Below are 21,038 nucleotides of genomic sequence, written 5' to 3'. Positions count from 1 at the left end.
ATCAGAGGAATCTTTTTTACTCCCCTCTTTGATCTTTTTATTTTCAGCCATTGTTGTTTTTCTTTTCTCCATGGCATGATTCAGTTTTATTGTATTTTTATTATTTGGGATTTGGGGCAGAAAGTTTTGTTTTTTTTCTTTCATTTTTCAATGGCATGATTTTAAGAAATAAATAAAAGCAATTCTTTATATTTTAAAGTGTGCCATTCCTGAGCATGGAGTATGCTCACAATGCTCTGCAAACATCACCGCTATCTTGTTGCAGAATATTCCATCACCCCAAATGAAAACCTTGCACCAAAAGGACTCACTCCCCACTCCTCCCGCCCCTGGAAACTCCTCATCTGCTTTCTGTCTCTGCTCCTTTACCTATTCTGGGTGCTTCCTATCAATGGAATATTATACTAAGTGCCTTTTGGGGTACACTCTCATACTTCTGTTTTCTTTAATCTGAAATAGCATTTTGGGTATTTAAAAAGAAAATCCCAAAAGAATTAGAAATCAGATGTTAAAAAAAATTGCCCTTTTAGTAAGTGTGCATCATCTTGAAGTAGAGACTGCTGTGCTAAGTGTGACCCCAGGGCCAGAAGCCAGTCAGGCAATGGCTGGCTCTTCCTGTGTCTGAAACAAAAAGAAGAAAAATGCAGAAATCTGGAAAGACAAACCACAAGCTGGAAAGCATTCCTCACAACTTAAGGCCAGAGAGAGGTTTCACATCCCTGTGGTGCAAAAAGCTCCCTAAAGTTGATGTTTTCTAAAGGGACAGAGGGCAAACACAAGCACTTCCAATGAGAGGCAGTGCAAACACCAGTACAAGTCAGATGGTGGCTGACCTCTCCGATGGGGACACATGCACTGTTAATATGAGTGAAAGAGCCCTGTCCCCATCAGAACTAATGAAATAAAGCAGTAATAAAAATACTCCCAACAAACAAAAATCCTGGGTGGCTTCAAAGGAGAATTTTACCAAACATTTAAAGAAGAACTAACACCTATCCTCTCACACTGTTCTAAAAATGCAAGAGGAGGGAAGACATTTCCAAGCTCATTTTATGAGGCCAGTATTATCCTAATTCCAAATCCAGATAAAACACAACAAAAAAAGAAAATTATAGGTTGACCTTTTTTTCCATTGTTGTCCCCGTAAGGAGACTTTTTTTTGTGGCAGAGACAGAGAGTCAGAGAGAGGGACAGATAGGGACAGACAGACAGGAAGGGAGAGAGATGAGAAACATCAATTCTTCGTTGTGGCTCCTTAGTTGTTCATTGATTGATTTCTCGTATGTGCCTTGACTGGGGGGCCACAGCAGACCGAGTGATCCCTTGCTCGAGCCAGTGACCTTGGGCTCAAGCTGGTGAACCTTGCTCACATCAGATGAGCCCATGCTCAAACTGGCGACCTCGGGGTCTCGAACCTGGGTCCTCCAAATCCCAGTCCGACCCTCTATCCACTGCGCCATCGCCTGGTCAGGCAAGGAGACTTTGTATAAGACTATTTTTTTTAACCCAATTGCCTCCCTCCCATAAAAATTTTTAGATTACAGATGTAATTTTGATCTGCCTATGTAAAGGAACCTTTGGAGGGCCACAAACTATAATGATACCCAAGATTTTTTTTACTCTCCCCCCAAAAGAAATTTGCCCATTAGGGGTGATACTGTTCCATTAAGAAACAGACTATGTACACTAGGAAAATCCTGTGAGTTCTGTGTCTCTAACTTCAAGGGCCAAAAAAGGAGGCAATTCACAAAAGGGAAATGTAAAACATATTATCTCTAAAAAGTGAAAAAAATATAAACATCTTACTGTTATTTCCACACACAAGAAATTTCTTGTTGGGGATGGTGTTAAGGAAAGAAAAAAAATAACTTATATGTTTGGTTTAAATTAACACTTAAAAATAGCTGAGGCAAATGAAACTAATTGTAGGGGTCAAAGAATTCAAACTTTAATATGGAATATTTTCAGTAAAATCTTATCACAATAAAATGCTAAATTCTTATCTCTACTAAAGCCTGTTTCAATTCTTTTCAATTCTACATCTCTGGAGAAAATATGTCTAGGTTTTAAAAGGAAATGTTAACACAAAGCATAAAATTATGAAAGAAATACAAAGTCCTGATTATTGAATTCATTTCCTGGTATTGTTATTTACCTTTTTACAATGTATGTTGCTCAACAAACATTTATAAAAACCAGCTTAAATGAGGCAAAAACTATTGTCCTTAGATAAATGAAAAACTTAAAATTATGGTCTAAAACATAAAAAAAGAGATTTCTCAGATGGAGTAATTGAACATTTAATTCTTTAGCTTACAGAAAAAAGAAAATATAGATGTAAAAACATTCATAGTCCTACATACCCAAAAGAATTGAATAAAGAACCTCAAAGAGATATGTGCAAACCCATGTTCAATGCAGTATTATTCACAATAGCCGAGAGGCAGAAACAACCTAAAGGTCCACCAACAAATAAATGAATAAAGAAACTGTAGTATGTGGATGGAATATAATGGAATATTACTCAGCCTCAAAAAAGGAAATCCTGTCACATGTTACAAAATAGATGAACCTCAAGAACATTATGACAAGTAAATAAATCATTCACAAAAAGACAAATATTGCACATTTCCATTTATATAAGATATCTAAAATCATCAAACTCATAGAAACAAAGTGTGATGTGCTTGGGGAAGTTGTTTTTCAATAGGTGTACATTTCAGGTTTATAAGATGGAAAAGTTCTAGATATCTGTTGCACAACAATGTGCATATAGTTAAAATTACCATACTGTACATTTAAAGGTGGTTAAGATGATAAATTGTATGTGTTTTATCACAATTAAAAAACACTTGTCATCAAGCCAATCGAAGGTAATAATCAAAATTAGAATTACTCCTCCAATTGTTTTGCAAATAAAACTAGGTAAAAACAAACCCTAAACACATCTGGGCAGATAAAATATATATACTTAAATATGTAGGATAACAATTGTGCATGTATATCATCACTCTAAATTCAATTGTTTATTAATAATATTCAATGTGTATTTATAGGTCCATAATCCTTTAAATAAAACTCCTAGGGAGTCTGTGTTTCAGAATGCAGAATTCTTCTGATTTTAGAAAATAGTGCACATAATAATTACTGTACAACTCCCCCAGCTGGGTCAGAGGCAGCATCCTGTCATCAAGTATATGAAAACTGTTGCAGCAGAAAGTAGGAACAGTCACACTAGGTAGGATAATTAAGACTATAAATAGCCTCATGTCGGTTCAGTTCAGATTCAGTTTTGCTGCCAAGAGCTTTTTAGATTCTGGGATCCCAGATAAATGGATATCATGAGTCCATTATTATATTTCAAGAATCTTTCAACATTTTTAAGTTAGCAAATACCAGGTTTTATTCCCCATGATTTCACTAGTTGCCAGAGTAATTCCAAGAAGAAAATAAAAACATAGCTAATTTAAAGTCACCACATATGTTAGCATAAAAAAACACTCATAGTTAGAATTCACTAGTCCAAAAATCAAAGATTCCATACTAATTTTTACAAAACTTAATCCCAGGCTCTTTAAACTTAATTTTGTATATTTGTTTTTAATCTCTGTCTGTACTATCCAAATGGCAGCCACTAGCCACATACGGTTTTTGAATGTATTGCTTCCAGAGTTAGATGGGCTGTGATTGTAAAATCTCATTGATCACTTTTATATTGTATATATGTTAAAATGACATTTTGAATACACTGGGTTAAATGAAATATTTTGTTAAAATTCATTTATCTCTTTTCACTTTTTTATCTTCTTCTCCAACTGAGAAGAGGGGAGATAAAGAGACTTCCACATGTGTCCTGACAGGGATCCACCAGCAACCCACGTCTGGGGCCGATGCTCTGCCCATCTGGGGCCATGCTCACAACTAAGTTATTTTTATTTTTAGCACTTGAGGTGGAGGCTCTATGGGGCCATCCTCAGTGCTAGAACCAATTGAGCCATGGCTGTGGGAGAAGAAAGAGAGAAAGAAAGAGAGAGAAGGGAGGGGAAGGGGGAGATGAGTGGGGAGAAGCAGACGGTTGCTTCTCCTGTGTGCCCTGACTGGGAATCAAACCCAGAACATCCCATGCCAGACCAGCACTCGACTACTGAGCCAACCGCCAGAGCCTCCTTTTACTTTAACATGGCTGCTAGGAAATGTGAAATTACATATTTGGCTGGCATTACATTTCTGTTGGACAGTGCTGTTCTACTTTCATATTAGTCATTCATGGCTGAAACTAATTACAATCAAAATCAAAACATTACTGACTACCCACGACTAGGGTGGATATAGTACGTACTTCTATTGCTCCTATGCTTCTATCATAGCACTATTACATTAGATTTTAATTGTTTACTTGTCATTCTACCAGGTTGACAGTTCCTTGAGGAAAGAGACTGTTTTTTAAAAAAATCTGGGAATACCCAAGTTATATAGCACAGGCATAGAAGAAGTTTTCAATAAATGTTAAATGAATGAGACCATCCAATGAAATACTATCTAGTTGATGTGAAAAATCACAGAAAATTATAAGACAATAAATGAGTGGAGCAATAGGCATTCATAAATCATATCATTAATATTTCAAAAAAAAAAATAGTACATTTTGAAAGTTCCAATTTGTTCCAAAAAAAAAAAAGATTTTTAAAATCTACATTATTTTCTCACCTGAAGTCAAATTACTAGCCGTACTTTGTGATTTCTGCATTTCAGTAGATTTGAAATTGAGATCATCTTGCATTATCTTCAGCTCTTGGTTGGTGATAGAGGATATCTGTTTCATACGATTTATATTCTGTGTTTGCAGTGAAATAAAAATGAAAAAAATTCACCAATTTAACTCTCCAATAAAACTCTTAGAAAACATTGATAAGGATTGGGTGTTTTGAATGGGTATTCTTTTTTAAATATAACATTCATTACATATGTTTTATAGAAGAGAGTGAAATTAAATCAAGTTTTCTCAATAAGACAGGCTAAATTACAAATCAGAATATTTTTTTAACATTTACTTTTTATTACATTACACAAAAAAATTCAACACTGTTTCAGAAACTAATTTGAGTCTTAAAAACTAAAAATATTGAAAAGAAACTGCGTTTTTCCCTCCCATCATACCACACACTAGTGGCTTCTCAATAAGCATGTTTTGATGAACCAAGATATTCTAGATATCTTGTACTCCTGTAGATTTCCACAAGAACAAAATTTCTTTCATTTATAATACAAATTACAGTATAAAAATATATTTAAAAATATATACTGGGCCCTGGCCAGTTAGCTCAGATGTAGAGCGTTGGCCTGGTGTGTAGATGTCCCAGGTTCGACTCCCGGTTAGGGCACACAAGAGAAGCGCCCTCTGTTTCTCCACCTTCCCCCCTCCTTCCTCTCTCTCTCTCTCTCTCTCTCTCTCTTCCCCTCCCGCAGCCAAGGCTCCATGGGAGCACAGTTGGCCTGGGCACTGAGGATGGCTCCATGGCCTCCACCTCAGGTGCTAGAATGGCTCTGGCTGCAACAGAGCAACAGCCCAGATGGGCAGAGTATTGCCTCCTGGTTGGCAAGCCAGATTGGGTGGATCCCGGTCAGGCACATGCGGGAGTCATGCGGGTGCACATGCGGGCACCAGCTTCTCACTTCAGAAAAATACAAAAGAAACCCCAAAACAAAACAAAAAAATAAGCGAGAGAATGTAAAGGAAACAGTTTAAATGAATGAATGCAATAGTAAACCACTGGATTTTTTGAGTTGCATTGGAAAAGGTAATCAGTAAAAATAATGAGGACACCAGGACATGTACACAGTACTCACCCGACTACCGTACTCCAGAAGGGCAACAATGTCGGCTTCTATCTGTGCCTTCCGTTCCAGTTCCTGATTCTTAGTTTCCTCAAAAGTCTGAATAAAAGCTGTCAATTGAGAAATATGATGAGAGGCTACTTTTGATATAGTTAACACTATAAATTTTGATGATTTGTAGGTCTTTAATTCTTTTTTTTTTTTTTTTTTACAGAGACAGAGAGAGTCAGAGAGAGGGATAGACAGAGAGATGAGAAGCATCAATCATTAGTTTTTCGTTGCGCATTACAACACCTTAATTGTTCATTGATTGCTTTCTCATACGTGCCTTGACTATGGGCTTTCAGCAGACCGCGTAACCCCTTGCTGGAGCCAGCGACCTTGGGCTCAAGCTGGTGAGCTTTTGCTCAAACCAGATGAGCCCTCACTCAAGCTGGCGACCTCGGGGTCTCGAACCTGGGTCTTCCGCACCCCAGTCCGATGCTCTATCCACTGCATCACTGCCCAGTCAGGCTGATTAGTAGGTCTTAAGAGTACATTTTAGAAATTCAAAGTAAATTTTAAAGTATCAATGTTTAACATTTTATTAACCTAAGGGTAATTACTCAATGAGAATATTTCTAGATACTTTCATAACATTTGTTATGACCTTATAACTTACAAGTAAGCTAAAAATTTATATGGGCCCAGGAGTTACAGTTGATAAAGAGATCAGGAAAAAAAATCTGTGTTTACATAGTATCTCCTTGATACAGTTACAATTATTAACATTACATTAATTAATTAGCCTTAATTAGCTTTACTTTTAAAATTAATATTACTAGTTTCCTATATTATATGAATATGAGGATTTTACTTACAATGTTGCATTAATCTCAGCTAAATAAGTTTAATAATTTATTCAGATTACAAATATTCTAAGTAATCAATCTTTTTCTTGCCTAATATAGAACGAGTATATAACTTGTTCTTATTTACATTCTTAAAATATTTCTATGGATCTTCCAAAAATAAAAACTTGTAGTTAAAAATAACTTTACGATTAGCATAAAACAAGGAATTAATCTTTTAAATAATTTTTGATACTTGCTGAGATTTTAAAGAAATCTTGGTATATTGGCAAATCACAATAGGCAATTACTGTTTTATAGCATGCTTCTATGAAGGTAAGTATTGACATCAGACGTATAAAACTTCAGATTCTAGCAAAATGATACTTTAAGAAGGAAACCAGAAATGGTTAATATGTCAATTTTGAAAACTTTCTAAATGTATAATATAAGTTTAAGTGAAGATCAATTTATAAAGTCAATATTTTTTTAAAAGTGAAGAGAAGCTACAACTGAAGGCTACTAAAGTTTCAGTCACAGAACCAAGTAACAATAGGTAATTAAAGAAATATTATAAAAAGTTAAAAATGGTGCAAGATATTAAAGGTGAACATATTGAAGCACATAAAAGAGAATACTCTACACTTAATCAGTAAGTGGTCTATCGACTCTCTCTATGGACTATAAATAAAGTACTAGATTTAGAATCTATCCCTAACATACATTCATACACACATGTATACATGTACAAACCTTTTTAGAATTCTTCACCTATCCCCTAACTATGCTATATATTTAGTAATCCTTCAAGGCAAATGCTTTGAATGTTCACGCTTCTGCATTTATTAGCCATTATATCTTCCCAAAATGAGATGTCTGATTTGGTATAAATGAACAACTACCTGAAAATATAATATTTTCATATCTGTAAGACTACCACTTACTGTCCATATATTGCTCCCTTTTTTTTAGCTCCTTGTACTTCTGATTCATTTCACCTATAAGAGATACAAAATATAACAATTTAAAAAAAATTGGATACAATACTCTAGATTAGAAATATCCCTTAGGTTCTCTATAACGTCATCAGTCACCAAATATCAGTATTTCCAATTAGGTATAATAATTGTACACTGACTTACAGAATCTTTTGAAAACGGCTATATATGGATGTTTGATTATTTGGAAAAAGGAATCTTTGTACTGAAAAGAACTTAAAGGCTTTCCAATGGTTTTCTATTTCACTCAGGAGTTTTTCAGCTTATACCTGAACACTACTGGTGATGGGAAACATAAGCTCCCAAGAAAGTTCATTTCATCTTTGAGTAGCTCACATTGGCAAGCAAGATAGCAAGGCTTAAAGTCTAGGTATTAAGCGCGTGTCATATGAAAAACAAAGGGTAGTACAGAAGTACATAGCAAGGACGACTAATTTAGTAGAAAGGTTCACAGAAATTTTCTCTAAAGAAGTAATATTTAGGCTGCATTATATAGAATAAACGAGTAAGAGTTACCAAGTCAAAATATAGAAGATTAAATTCAAACTCAAAGCATTACAAGTACAGAAATTTGAAGATGAGGACGAATCTGAAAGCACACGTACTGACAGCGTGGTGTGGCTGAGGCAGAGACTGGAAGTGAAAAAGTGGCACAGAGATGAAGGTGGTTATGGGAGACCTTACCGGACACTTATAATCAAAGACAATGAGCAATTACTGAGGATCTTTAAGCAGGAAAATAAAACGGTCAGTTTGCATTTCTGAAATTATAGTATTTCTGGTCTGGAGAATAAAAGAGAAAGTTGAGGTAATAAGACCAGTTGGAAATTGTCACAGTAATGATGAAAGATGAAGGTTGCGTGGAGTAGAGTGGTGACAAATTAGGATTTACAAGTGTGAATACTTGTTTGAGACATTTAAAAGACAAAGTGAATGGATTTTGGTGAAGGTTAGACAGAGAAAAGTCAAATATGACTCCCAGGTTTCTACTTGAGTAACTGAGGACATGGTGGTATTATAAGTGAAAAGAGAAACAAGTTGGAGAAGTTGCTTACAGCAGTTTTTGACACGTTCCATTTAATATATGAAACAGACACATTTAAAAGGGCAAAAATCTGAGGGCCAGACAACAAATGGATAAAATCTGACACTTTAGCTGCATTAACAGGACCATTAGCACAGGCTAATTACTTCACGACAACAGGATTTTCAGTGTAGACAACATTGAGTTTTGGAGACACATAGTATTATCTTAGACTAAGGAGACAGCAGCAGCCCTGTCTTCCCAGGGACCAAGGCAGAGAAAGCAAAATAAATTTGTGTTTTGTCCATTCTGGAGAAAATAAAAAAGCTTATTAGGATGATTTCCAGCAAGGATGGAGGAATAGCAGGCTAGAGATTCCTACGGGGGTTTCTAATAAGGAGCCAACATCTAGAAGGACTTTAGGAAGAAGAGTTCAAAGAAAATGGGGGAGCTGATAAGAGTCCAGAGGCTAAAACCCAATGATTAGCTTGTGTTTCATATATCCTCTTATAAGGTATAGGGTTTTTCCAAGTACTGGCTATAGTAGCAATACAGTTTGGGAGTGGAGGAAGATAATCAGGTAGAACTTCTAGTTACAGGAGGAATGGATTTCCACTTGTATACAGACTTGCTTGGACGTGAGTTGTAAGTACACAAAGGTGAAGGCAAAGTCAGAGACCTGGGTCAGCAAACAGCTATTTTCTTGCTGGTCTGAAAATATTTTTCCCAAGATCATTGAGGACGGCCCTGATACACAGAAAATCTTGTCAAGGCTACCGAAAAAGTTCTATTAGTAGAAAGCTGAAAGTGAAAGCTATTGTCTAAGGATAGTAAATACCCTGATCATGAATTCCTAGCTAGGAAACATCCAGAACCAACAGGAAAATTGCACTCACTAAGGCTAAGGCTTTGAATGCATTAACTATACCGAACTACTCAGTTCAAAAGGTCAACAATGGTCTCAACACACATGTGCAACATGATTAGTTGTGAGGGGGAGGAAAGAGAAAATGTGTTATTAATGACAAACTTTGTAAATGGTTAAGTTTTAAAGAAATACATGATAACAAATTAAGATTAGTCCTACAATAACATCACCATTCACTTATGTAATGGCAATGTATTTTGATTGGGAAACAAAGAGAAATAATTGGCGTTTGTAGCACATGTAATTTGGAATACCTTCATACAAGGGTGATTGATGTGCATGTAAATGTTATATAAACTATGAAAAGTAGCAGAAAAGTTATTATCTGCTGAACGTGCCATGGCCAGGGTTTCTAAGAAAGTCCTAGTTCACTGTGGCTGTTTGAGAAGTTGCACCTTGGGAGATTAGTCAGGCATGGAGGGGTTAGGAGGAGGCCTGCAACCTAGGCTTCACAGAAATTTAAGTTATCTTTTTCTTTACTCTTCTAAACTTAAAAGAATGTCCAACATATGCTGTTTCCATTTTTCATCTGGCTATTAGACCTCAGGACATCACAATGAGGTTTCTTATCCTGCCATTCCAATGAAATGGTTCTCAATAAGATTATATGACTCCTTACTTATTTACCAAATCCAAGGTGCAGTTGTCAACTCTTATCTTACTATGCAATATGTAACACTATTTATTGATAAATCCTTCCTTCTTTCAATTTTTTTCCCTTATGTTTTTTTGTGGGGGCAGCTTTTCTGGGTCTTCTTACTCTCAGATGTTCTTTCTGTCTTCTCTTCGTGTCTTTCTCTTTTTCCATCTAAATTCTGTGTTCTGCTGTTAGTTGACTTCTAATGCTATATTATATTCAAGAAAATCTCAGTTACTCTTGTAGTTTAAGAACTCCAAAATATGACCTTTTCCCCAATTTTCAGGTTATTTTATCCAATTGCTTACCAGATATATTCATCTGGTTACCTTTCAGGATATTCTAATACTAGTATACCCCTAATTAAACTCATCAATCTTCCTTCATACAGTCTGCACCCCTCTGTGCTCCCTATTACATATGGAAGTCCTTCACCATGCACTTATCATGCAAGTCAGAAACCTGGGAGTCTTCCCTTCTGTTTCTCTCAAATCCATACTCTTAGATGCCAATCAAATTGAGCTGGAAGACATATCTGGTCAACGTCTCCAGCTATACAGCTGCCAGCTGAATTAGATAGGACAGAGCCCCCATGCATCTTAGCAGATTCCCAAGCTTCATAAAACCTCCTCCCATACCACTGTTATTAAGGAGAGAGGTCATGTTAAGAAGAGAGTAGGCACAAGTGAACTGCTCTATTTCGTGATTTCTCTGTTGGAGGATTAATACATGAGGGGCTCATGAGAGGTAATGTCCAGATGTGGGCAGTCCTAAGGTAGGGGAGTTTCCATATAAATCCTTAGATATGCACAAGAGAGGACAAGATCACAGATATGGGAAAACTGGTCAGTATATCCTACTGGATATACAAAGCAGGCAAGCAAAGGGTCTAATGTGGTAAATTAAGAACAAGGAGACCAGGTAGAGGAAAAGGATACAGGGTGATTTCAGAGCTAGCCTCAATTCTGAGCACTTGTGATCACGGTTGTACATTAATGTATTCCGAATTCACTGAGTACCTACTATGTGCCAGGTAATGTAACAGGTGCTATGAATACAACAATGAACACTATAGCTACCAGTCTGTGCTAAATGGGCTTACAATCTATTAGGTGTTCAAAAATAAAAAATTACAATGAAACAGCCCTGGCCAGATAGCTTGGTTGGTTAGAGCACCTTCTGGAAGCGCAGAGGTTGTCGGTTCGATCCCCCATCAGGGCAAATACAGGGACAGATCTATGTTGTGGACTCTCTCTCTCTCTAAATAATCAATAAATTAAAAAAAAATTTTAATTACAATGAAACATAAATGTTGTGACTGGGTATGTACAAAATATTTATATATTTTATACTATAGTAACTAGATGGGTGAATAAGAGTTCTGAAGGTTTTTACAAAGAATGTATCATATCAGCAAGTAATGTAGAAATTATAAAAATGCATAATATATTTTCCTTCAACAAATGTATACTCTACTAATTCAAGTACCTCAAAATTTACACTATAAATACAGGATTTTCCTCCCCTTACAGGGGGGAAAGAAAAAATATAAATGGACTATTACAAAAGAGTTGGGACATTGCAAAAAAAGTACTATTGCTTTTTTAAAAAAAATTTTTACTTATTGATTTTACAGAGAGAGGAGGGGTGGCGGCAGGGGAGGGGGGACAAGAAGTATAAACTCTTAGTTGCTTCACTTGTTCACGACTGCTTGTCATGTGTCTTGACCAGGCAAGCCCAGGGTTTCAAACCGGTGAACTCAGCATTCCAGGTTGATGCTCTATCCACTTGGCCACCACAGGCCAAGCTTGATACTATCGCTTTTTGATCCTCTTTGCTAGCCAGCCAGTGGAGTAAGAAAGATATAACCTTTTGGCACTACCAAGAGGCTGAGTACCATCGCAACTGCCTTTGTCCTCACTGTCAGTACATTCATCTGACTCTTACTTATCTGCCATCAAATGATGTTCTCTTGGCCCTGGCCGGTTGGCTCAGCGGGAGAGCGTCGGCCTAGCGTGCAGAGGACCCGGTTTCGATTCCCGGCCAGGGCACACAGGAGAAGCGCCCATTTGCTTCTCCACCCCTCCGCCGCGCTTTCCTCTCTGTCTCTCTCTTCCCCTCCCGCAGCCAAGGCTCCATTGGAGCAGAGATGGCCCGGGCGCTGGGCATGGCTCTGTGGCCTCTGCCTCAGGTGCTAGAGTGGCTCTGGTCGCAATATGGCGACGCCCAGGATGGGCAGAGCATCGCCCCCTGGTGGGCAGAGCGTCGCCCCTGGTGGGCGTGCCGGGTGGATCCCGGTCGGGCGCATGCGGGAGTCTGTCTGACTGTCTCTTCCTGTTTCCAGCTTCAGAAAAAAAATGAAAAAAAAAAAAAAAATGATGTTCTCTTAACTCAGGTCTTACAGAGCTACCTTTATTTTTATACTCTGAGAAGTACTTCTGACCCTTGATAAGGTCTGACTGCCATTTTCCAGAACAGGTAGCTACTGCAAATCTCTCCTAATCGCTACCCAACAAGGCACATGTTAACCCTTTGAGAAATAAGTTTTTTTCATGCTCACTGACCCCCAGGGAGTGAGTTCTTTTTCAAAAAATGAAATTAGTTACAGTTACAGTTTTATTAACTTAAAATCATGTTTGTTTGATAACCAATTTATAGAAACAAGAAGAAAATACCTTTGCCTTTTTTCAATGTTGCCTTACACATTTTTAAAATAAAAATTTTTGTACGATCATGCTCTGGACGCTGGAGAGTCAGGAGGCATGAGGATGTACAGGAACATTCGTACTGCTCAAAGGGTTAATGACTCCCCTGGCCTCAAAGGCCCCAACTTGGCAGGCCTACTGATTTTGGAGGTAAAAGGGTAGCAGAAAGCAAATAAGATTGGAGGGTGGCCTGAACAGGCGGTGGCGCAGTGGATAGAGCATCAGACTGGGATGCAGAGGACCAAGGTTCGAGACCCTGAGGTCTCCAGCTTGAATGTGAGCTCATCTGGTTTGAGCAAAAGCTCACCAGCTTGGACCCAAGGTCGCTGGCTTGAGCAAGGGGTTACTCGGTCTGCTGAAGGCCCTTGGTCAAGGCACATATGAGAAAGCAATCAATGAACAACTAAGGTGTCACAACGCGCAATGAAAAACAAATGATTGATGCTTCTCATCTCTCTGTTTCTGTCCATCTGTCCCTGTCTATCCCTCTCTCTGTGTCTCTGTAAAAAAAAAAAAAAAAAAAAAAAAAGGAAAAAAAATGATTGGAAGGGTGGGGCAAGAATAAACCCTAAAGGACTTTCTCACATCCAGGTTCTTTCCTTTCCAGTCAGTGTTCCTTGTGTAGCATGGTTTCATTCTCTTTATCATTCTGTCCATTCTACTCAGTGAGTTCCAGTTCTTCTCTATGTCTTTTAAATATGATGCCAAGAAATTTAGGATTCCAAGGAGACTTTCACTTCCCATAATCTATAAATCATCTTTTTTTTTTTTTTTTGCATTTTTTTTTTTTTTTTTTTTTTTTGAAGCTGGAAACAGGGAGAGACAGTCAGACAGACTCCCGCATGCGCCCGACCGGGATCCACCCGGCACGCCCACCAGGGGGCGACGCTCTGCCCACCAGGGGGCGATGCTCTGCCCATCCTGGGCGTCGCCATGTTGCGACCCTCCTGGGTGTCGCCATGTTGCGACCAGAGCCACTCTAGCGCCTGGGGCAGAGGCCACAGAGCCATCCCCAGCGCCCGGGCCATCTTTGCTCCAATGGAGCCTTGGCTGCGGGAGGGGAAGAGAGAGACAGAGAGGAAGGCGCGGCGGAGGGGTGGAGAAGCAAATGGGCGCTTCTCCTATGTGCCCTGGCCGGGAATCGATCCCGGGTCCTCCGCACGCTAGGCCGACGCTCTACCGTTGAGCCAACCGGCCAGGGCTATCATCTTTTTGTTATTACTACAAACTAGGGTTTTAGCTGTTTGGGAGGTTCTGTCACATTGATTCATACTGAGCTGTTATCTGAACCCCCTCTAACATTTTCACCTATGATAGTAGCCAGCACACCTTCTCCTGCCCCTATGCCCCTATTTCAATGTTAATTAGTTTTGAGGTCCTATAGAATTCCATCCGTTTGCATTGCCTCTCTCCCCCACCTATGCTTCACATATCAGTACAGAAGTCAATAACAGTCAATCACTATTAGACTGGTATATTAAAATGAGTACATATGAATTTAATGTTTTAAACTACCTTTTGCCTTTAGGTTTAACCCAACTTACCAATCATACCTTTTCTGCAAAATATTTTAAATTTTATCAGGACAGTTTCTTAACAGCTATGCAGATAAGATCCAATAATTCTATTTCTACACATTAGAGGCACTTTAAAAATATATAACTAAATTATTGCTACAAGCTTCATAATTTTAAAGAAAAGAAAAAGGACTATGTAGAAGCTGTTTCAACAGAGTAATGTCAATAATATCAGATGGTTAAATGAGGAATTGTTAGCATGTACTAAAAATTACATAAATTCTTAGCTATTGCCTAAAGCAGTGATTATCAAACTTCCGCATGCAGTGAAATCTCTGGGAGGGTTTGCTGAAACACAAACTGCTAAGCCCTATCCCCAGGGTTCCACATCAAGTAGCACTGGGGTGGAGACCAAGAATTTTGATTTCTAGTAAGTTTCAGATGGTGCCAATTCATTTAGTCTGGAGTTAATACCACCATTCTAATGAAAGATATAAAGTATAGTTTGACTAATCTCTAAATAGGACAATATGCAATGATCCATTCTTCTTTTGAATATATATTGAGAAACTAGAATAGCAATGAATACATGCCATTTAAAATTTCTGAATAACAGAACATAAACCACACTGAAATTAAGATTATTTTGTATATTCTTGGGAAAATATTAATAAGAAAATATTTCCCAAAATATGTTTTCAGAAAACCACCAGGAAAGTTATTCTCTCTTTCTCTCTCTCTCTCTCTTTCTCACACACACACACACTTTGTTCATCTAATTCTCACAGCAGCCCTAAGAGATACAGAGGTATATAACTACTATTATCTCCATTGTAAAAATGAGGAAACTGTGCTCTAACACAGAGCTATTCTGTCTTTCAAAATTTTACCTAAAATAACCAAGGATAAAAGCTTCTAACTTAGGCCTTGGAATTCTGAGTATAAAGAAGTGTCCTGACAACCAAAAAAAAGTAGGTTTTATATTTTTACTACTCTTGAAAGAAACATAAATTATGGAATATATTGCAATGAGTTCACTCAGACGTCTGGACAGTATAAGTGAATGATGTACAGCATTTTATGTCAAGTCTATTATGATACATATTTATCACACTGTAGCAGTTAAAGATATTTAGATATCTGTGATATATTAATCACATGATAGTCAGTTTTACAATTTAATCTAGTTTTGAGAAGATACTATACTCTAAAAGTGAAGAAATAATTTATAAGTAATAGTAAGTAATAAATGCTCAAAATTCCTTCTTGGGGAGGTATGTGACTGTATTTTACTAATTATTCATCAAATTTTGTACTGAAATCCAGAAAATTAGCTCCACCTTGTGGATCATGGTAGTATTACAAATTCAAGCCTTTGAGAACAGTGAATTGTCTGAAAACTGGACATTATCTTGGCTGACAAAAACAAAGAAATTGTAACAACTAGCATTGGTAAGGAAGCACTTTCACTTACTATTGTAGGTTGTATAAAATGATGCAATTTTTCTGGAAATAAATTTGCAAAGATAATCAAAATTGTAAAAACAAGTAAAATTCTATTCAAAATTTCACTTCTAGAAATTATTTTTTTCAGATGTATAACCTAGTAATTAGACATTTACACATATATAATTTAAGAAGTGAACACTGATAAATCTAGTACCCATTAGACAGCAAACATAGTTATTACAGTAATAGTGACTATATTCCCAATGCTGTACTTGATATCGGTTACGGTTTTTATAACTTGCAAGTTGTACATCTTATTTACCCATTAGAAATATGCAAGTTAATAAACATGTATGTAACAAGGTTATTTACTACAGCATTGCTCTTGGTAGTGAAAAATTAGAAACAACCTAAATGTCAATGTGGATACAGCAAATACTATTTAACAACAACAATAATGACAGCAGCTAATAGTTGTTGCAAGTGCTTAATATGTGCCAGGCACCATTCTTAGTCTGGCTTTAGAGCCACTCTACTATACTTTTTAGAATGAGGTATTACCTACTCATATGGAAGACTGTACATTACATAAACATAAGACAGCACCAGATAAAGTTGAGAACCAACCCAATTTCAAAAGGCTCAGAAATTCTGCACAGAAGACTGATCACTTATTTTATTAAGATTTTGTCATATCTTAAAATAGTAACACTGTTCCTTACAGAATTTCACGTAAAAAAGTGAAAAGTAAAGCAAGGACTTGATTTAAGTGAACCAAGAAACATTTACTTTGAGGGACCTTCAAAAGGAGATATATAAACACTCAAAAATTAATTTGTGCTGAGAATAAAAACTTTCTTAATCAATAATTACCTTATCAAAAACAAACTACTCAGCCATAAGTGATAAGTAAAGTCTGAGGTTAAAGGATTTTCATTAAATATATCATGTATTCAGTGAGAATATCAGTCTACTATTATCTATTTTTTGTTGCCTTCTTTACCCAGAGCAACAATGCTTTTTCCATTACTTTACCGTTCTCATAGAGATGCAGACTTTTAAAAAGCAAAAATTAAGCAAATATTTAATGGTTGGAACTTTCTCTGAGAAAGGAGAAATCAGGATCGGTTTGGGCTCTTCTGAAAAGTAGCATGGCACCTGCCAATAATGATGCAGTTTGTAGCTAAAACATCACAGAACTCTTGATAGAGCAAATTCTCATTATTTCTAGTTAACAAAAATAGTAACAACAACTTCTTCCCCACTAAAATATGGGATAGTATATATACTATATTTAAATCAAAATATATAGGGAAGGGCAAAAGTAGGCTTATAGTTGTGAGTATGGAAGACTGAGTTTATATTTTATATTAACATTGATTAATTATTGTATTATTTCTTATATGAACTGTAAACCTACTTTTGTTCCACCTTGTATTTAGAGCCATATACAAAATTACCTGATCCATTAATAAAGCTACTATATGGGTTAAGTCTAATACCCAACATGATAGAATTAAATCCCCCAGCATTTTTTTTTAAAAAATTCTTATTATAATAAATATTTTCTGTTATGAGATAATTACTTTTTAGGGTCTATAATTTTTTTAAATTAAATTTATTGGTGTGGCATTGGTTAATATGATCTATTTTATTCTTTTTAAGTCATTTAAAAAGACTAACCAAAGATTTGAGAGCAAAGAAGTCCATCTATAATTGGTCAAAAGCCTAAGTGTATTACGAGGATTTTTTTCTGTTTTATTCCAGATTGTCACATGAACTGATAAAACCCAGCATTGTGAAGCAATGAAGATTTTCATAGAGTACTGAAATAACTGTTAACTAATTTTATTTATTTAGTTAACTTTGACACAATTATTCAAGGTAACTTTTATGAATCATAACTACAAAATTTATTAAAATGAATAAATATAATGCACTTGAGGAAGCTGCTGGATTATAAGGCCATCATTAACCCTGAGCAGAGAACATAACTGTACCTTACCCAATATCTAAGGATACGTTTGAGCTTAGAATGAATTAGGGAAACATTTTAAAAGTGTATTTGAAAATTAAAAGGTTGAAGCAACTACTAACAAAGTCAGACATGTATAAACATTACTTATGGTTTCATGCTATTTTAACCAGAACACCTACAAGGCAAAAGGTGGCCCAGCTGAATTATATACAGGAATCATAAATGGAAGAAGCTAACTGGCATCAAAGATGTTAATAAAGAGGGCCAGAGGGTATAAAGCCAGGGGTAAAGCTTAGTGTGGGTCAGAAAGTCAAAATAATTTGATTATCCTCTACTATATCTTAAAGAGTAGATTACCCAGAATTTGAATTGAGGACTCCTGAGAAAACAGATGTAGATAAGAACCCATCAATTTACTGAAAATCATCAATCCAAGGTAGGCATTCTCTAGAATGTGATAAAACCTTGCTAATTAATCCAAGTTTCCCCAAGTAATAGTGCATACATAGAGGCCCGAAAGAAGTGACTAGGGCCCAACTTTTACTTTAGTTCATTCAATAAGTCTTTTCCTGCTAAATAACTGTTCAGTCATTCCACATTTATTAAGTGTTTATTTTCCTAGACATTTTTGTTTGTTTGTTTTATGTTTTTTGGGTTGTTGTTTTTTTGTTTTTGTTTTTTACAGAGACTGAGAGAGAGAGTCAGAAAGAGGGATAGATAGGGACAGACAGGAACGGAGAGAGAGAGATGAGAAGCATCAATCATTAGTTTTTCGTTGCGACACCTTAGTCATTCATCGATTGCTTTCTCATATGTGCCTTGACTGTGGGCCTTCAGCAGATGGAGTAACCCCTTGCTTGAGCCAGCGACTCTGGGTCCAAGCTGGTGAGCTTTGCTCAAACCAGATGAGCCAGCGCTCAAGCTGGCGACCTCGGGGGTCTTGAACTTGGGTCCTTTCGCATCCCAGTCCGATGATCTATCCACTGTGCCACCGCCTGGTCAGGCCCTAGACATTTTTTTTATGAAAGAGGTTACCAAAGTGAGTAAGAACACAGTCTTTGTCCTTGAGGACTTGCAGCCTAAAGAGAAAGTCAAGCATCTAAGGAGACAGTGCTAAGACAATGTGCTCAATGCAGTGATATAGTTATGCCCAGACCAGAAACAGGTTAGGGAGAGAAATTAGGGTTCTTATACTAAATAAAAGAATACCTGAGCCAGATATTAAAATATAAGAAATTAATAAGGTAAATAATAGGTAAAAACATTCAAGACAAAGGAGTAGTGGACTGAGCAGGACACAGTTCAATGTATGGTAAAGAGGGTGAGGTGTCAGGTACCACAGGTAGATTATATTAATATATAAGGATAGAGATGATGGGGGTGGGAGAGGAGGCTGATGATATATAGACCAGACTACAAGGAAGGTCAAGCAAAAATTCTTAAAACTTTTTATTGGAGATAATGGGGACCCACTGTTAAGCAGAATGACACAAAATAACATTTTTCACTAGTCAATTTGCCAATACTGTGGTAAATAAATCTAGGAAGGGCAAGAGGTTGGAAGTAGGGAGACCAGTTAGGGGGCTACTCCAGCAGGAAATAATAAGGTCCAGAATTAGTAAGTAAACTTCTAACAAGTAACCTTATAACAAAATCCCCTTTGCTGTTGTACCAATAATACAGGATGATCACAGAGTAGCAGAAGAATAAAAAAATAATGCAGGCCCTGGCCAGTTGGCTCAGTGGTAGAGCATCTGCCCAGTGTGTGGAAGTCCTGAATTTGATTCCCAGTGAGGGCACACAGGAGAAGAGACCATATGTTTCTCTACCTGTTTCCCTTCTCTCTCTCTCTCTCTCTCTCTCTCTCTCTCTCTCTCTCTCCCCCCTCCTCCTGCAGCCAGAGCTTGATGGTTCAAAGGAGCTGGCCCTGGGCACTAAGGATGGCTCCATGGACTCAGGACTCTGAGCAACAGAGCAGTGTCCCAGATGGGCAGAGCATCACCCCATAGGGGACTTGCCAGATGGGTACTGGTTGGTTTGCATGTAGGAGTCTGTCTGCCTCCCTGTCTCTCACTTAAAAAAAACACAAAACACCAAAAAACTAATGCAATGATATATATGAACATACATATATGCATAATTTTTATATAACGCATATTTTTATAAATTCTTATATATAGCACTTTTTGCTATTACATTAGATTATTTTTATACGTTAAACAAAAAAGACAAAGGTAGTTACAAAACAAAAAGGAAAAATAGAAGCTAAAATTCAAAACATCCTATTTATCTTAGAGTTACCAATTAATAATTAGTTATCACTAAAATGAGTTATTTTATTAAAAAATAAATTGAATGTTGCTAGAAATTTATATTTATAAAGAGGAAAATTATTTAAAATGTATTCTATAGAGTATCTAAAACCAAGAAAATTATAAGATTTCCAAGAATAATTTAAGATATTAACAAAGAACTAAATCTACATAAGAGCAATAAAATAATTTAATAAAGAAAATAACATGATATTAGTTTTAACAATTTATTGTGAACCTACCTTGCTGCGTATAACATTTAATATTCATAAACTTCAGTGAGATATGACCATTATATTTATTTTGTAGATTAGGAAATAAAATCCCAGCTAAGGTTACTTACCTAATAACTGAGCTTAAATGTTTGTCTGCCTTTACATGCCTTATTTAAAGGAATTAGTAGCCATATGTAAATAAAACTATGTAAGTATTTCATAAAAATATTTTTAGTTCACAAATGCAGAACTTCATATCAGAAAACCAAGATTGAGTGACGTCACGGAAATGGCGCCGTGAGAAGCGCGTCCGACAGCTCTCCCCTAAATCACAACAAATTTATCAACTAGAAACAGAAAAATTTATCCTCGGAGCATTCCGGAGTTCCACACAAACTGAAAGCAAAAGGACTGTTATCACTTGAATCTGAGAGACGAGGGTGTGGAGGAATCTACCGCAGCGACGCTCATTCAAGCCGCCAGGGAGTGCGGCTGCGTGCTATCAATAAGACCACCCTCAGATGCCGAAAAGAAAGAGGAAATCGAATATTATGGATACAAAAGAAAGAGAGGTAACACAAATAGATGTGGAAAAATCTATGGAGAAAAG

The 21,038-nt window shown here is 36.7% G+C and overlaps 1 protein-coding gene across 4 annotated transcripts in view; it reads right to left on the bottom strand.

Moving 5' to 3' along the window:
• The window catches only part of IFT74 (intraflagellar transport 74), a 111,457-nt gene that overhangs the window by 20,054 nt on the left and 70,365 nt on the right, over nucleotides 1–21,038 (bottom strand). For all 4 annotated transcript variants that reach the window (XM_066257379.1, XM_066257381.1, XM_066257378.1 and 1 more), the window contains 3 exons: nucleotides 7,610–7,663; nucleotides 5,848–5,945; nucleotides 4,708–4,834 (listed from right to left, as the gene is read on the bottom strand). In XM_066257379.1, coding sequence (XP_066113476.1) covers nucleotides 4,708–4,834; nucleotides 5,848–5,945; nucleotides 7,610–7,663 — 279 coding nt within the window. The remainder of the gene's footprint in view (nucleotides 1–4,707; nucleotides 4,835–5,847; nucleotides 5,946–7,609; nucleotides 7,664–21,038) is intronic.

The sequence above is a fragment of the Saccopteryx bilineata genome, chromosome 2 (genome assembly GCF_036850765.1).
Source record: "Saccopteryx bilineata isolate mSacBil1 chromosome 2, mSacBil1_pri_phased_curated, whole genome shotgun sequence".
Taxonomy (NCBI): domain Eukaryota; kingdom Metazoa; phylum Chordata; class Mammalia; order Chiroptera; family Emballonuridae; genus Saccopteryx; species Saccopteryx bilineata.
The sequence above is the reverse complement of the archived record's forward strand: the minus strand, read 5'-3'. Positions and strand labels throughout refer to the sequence as shown.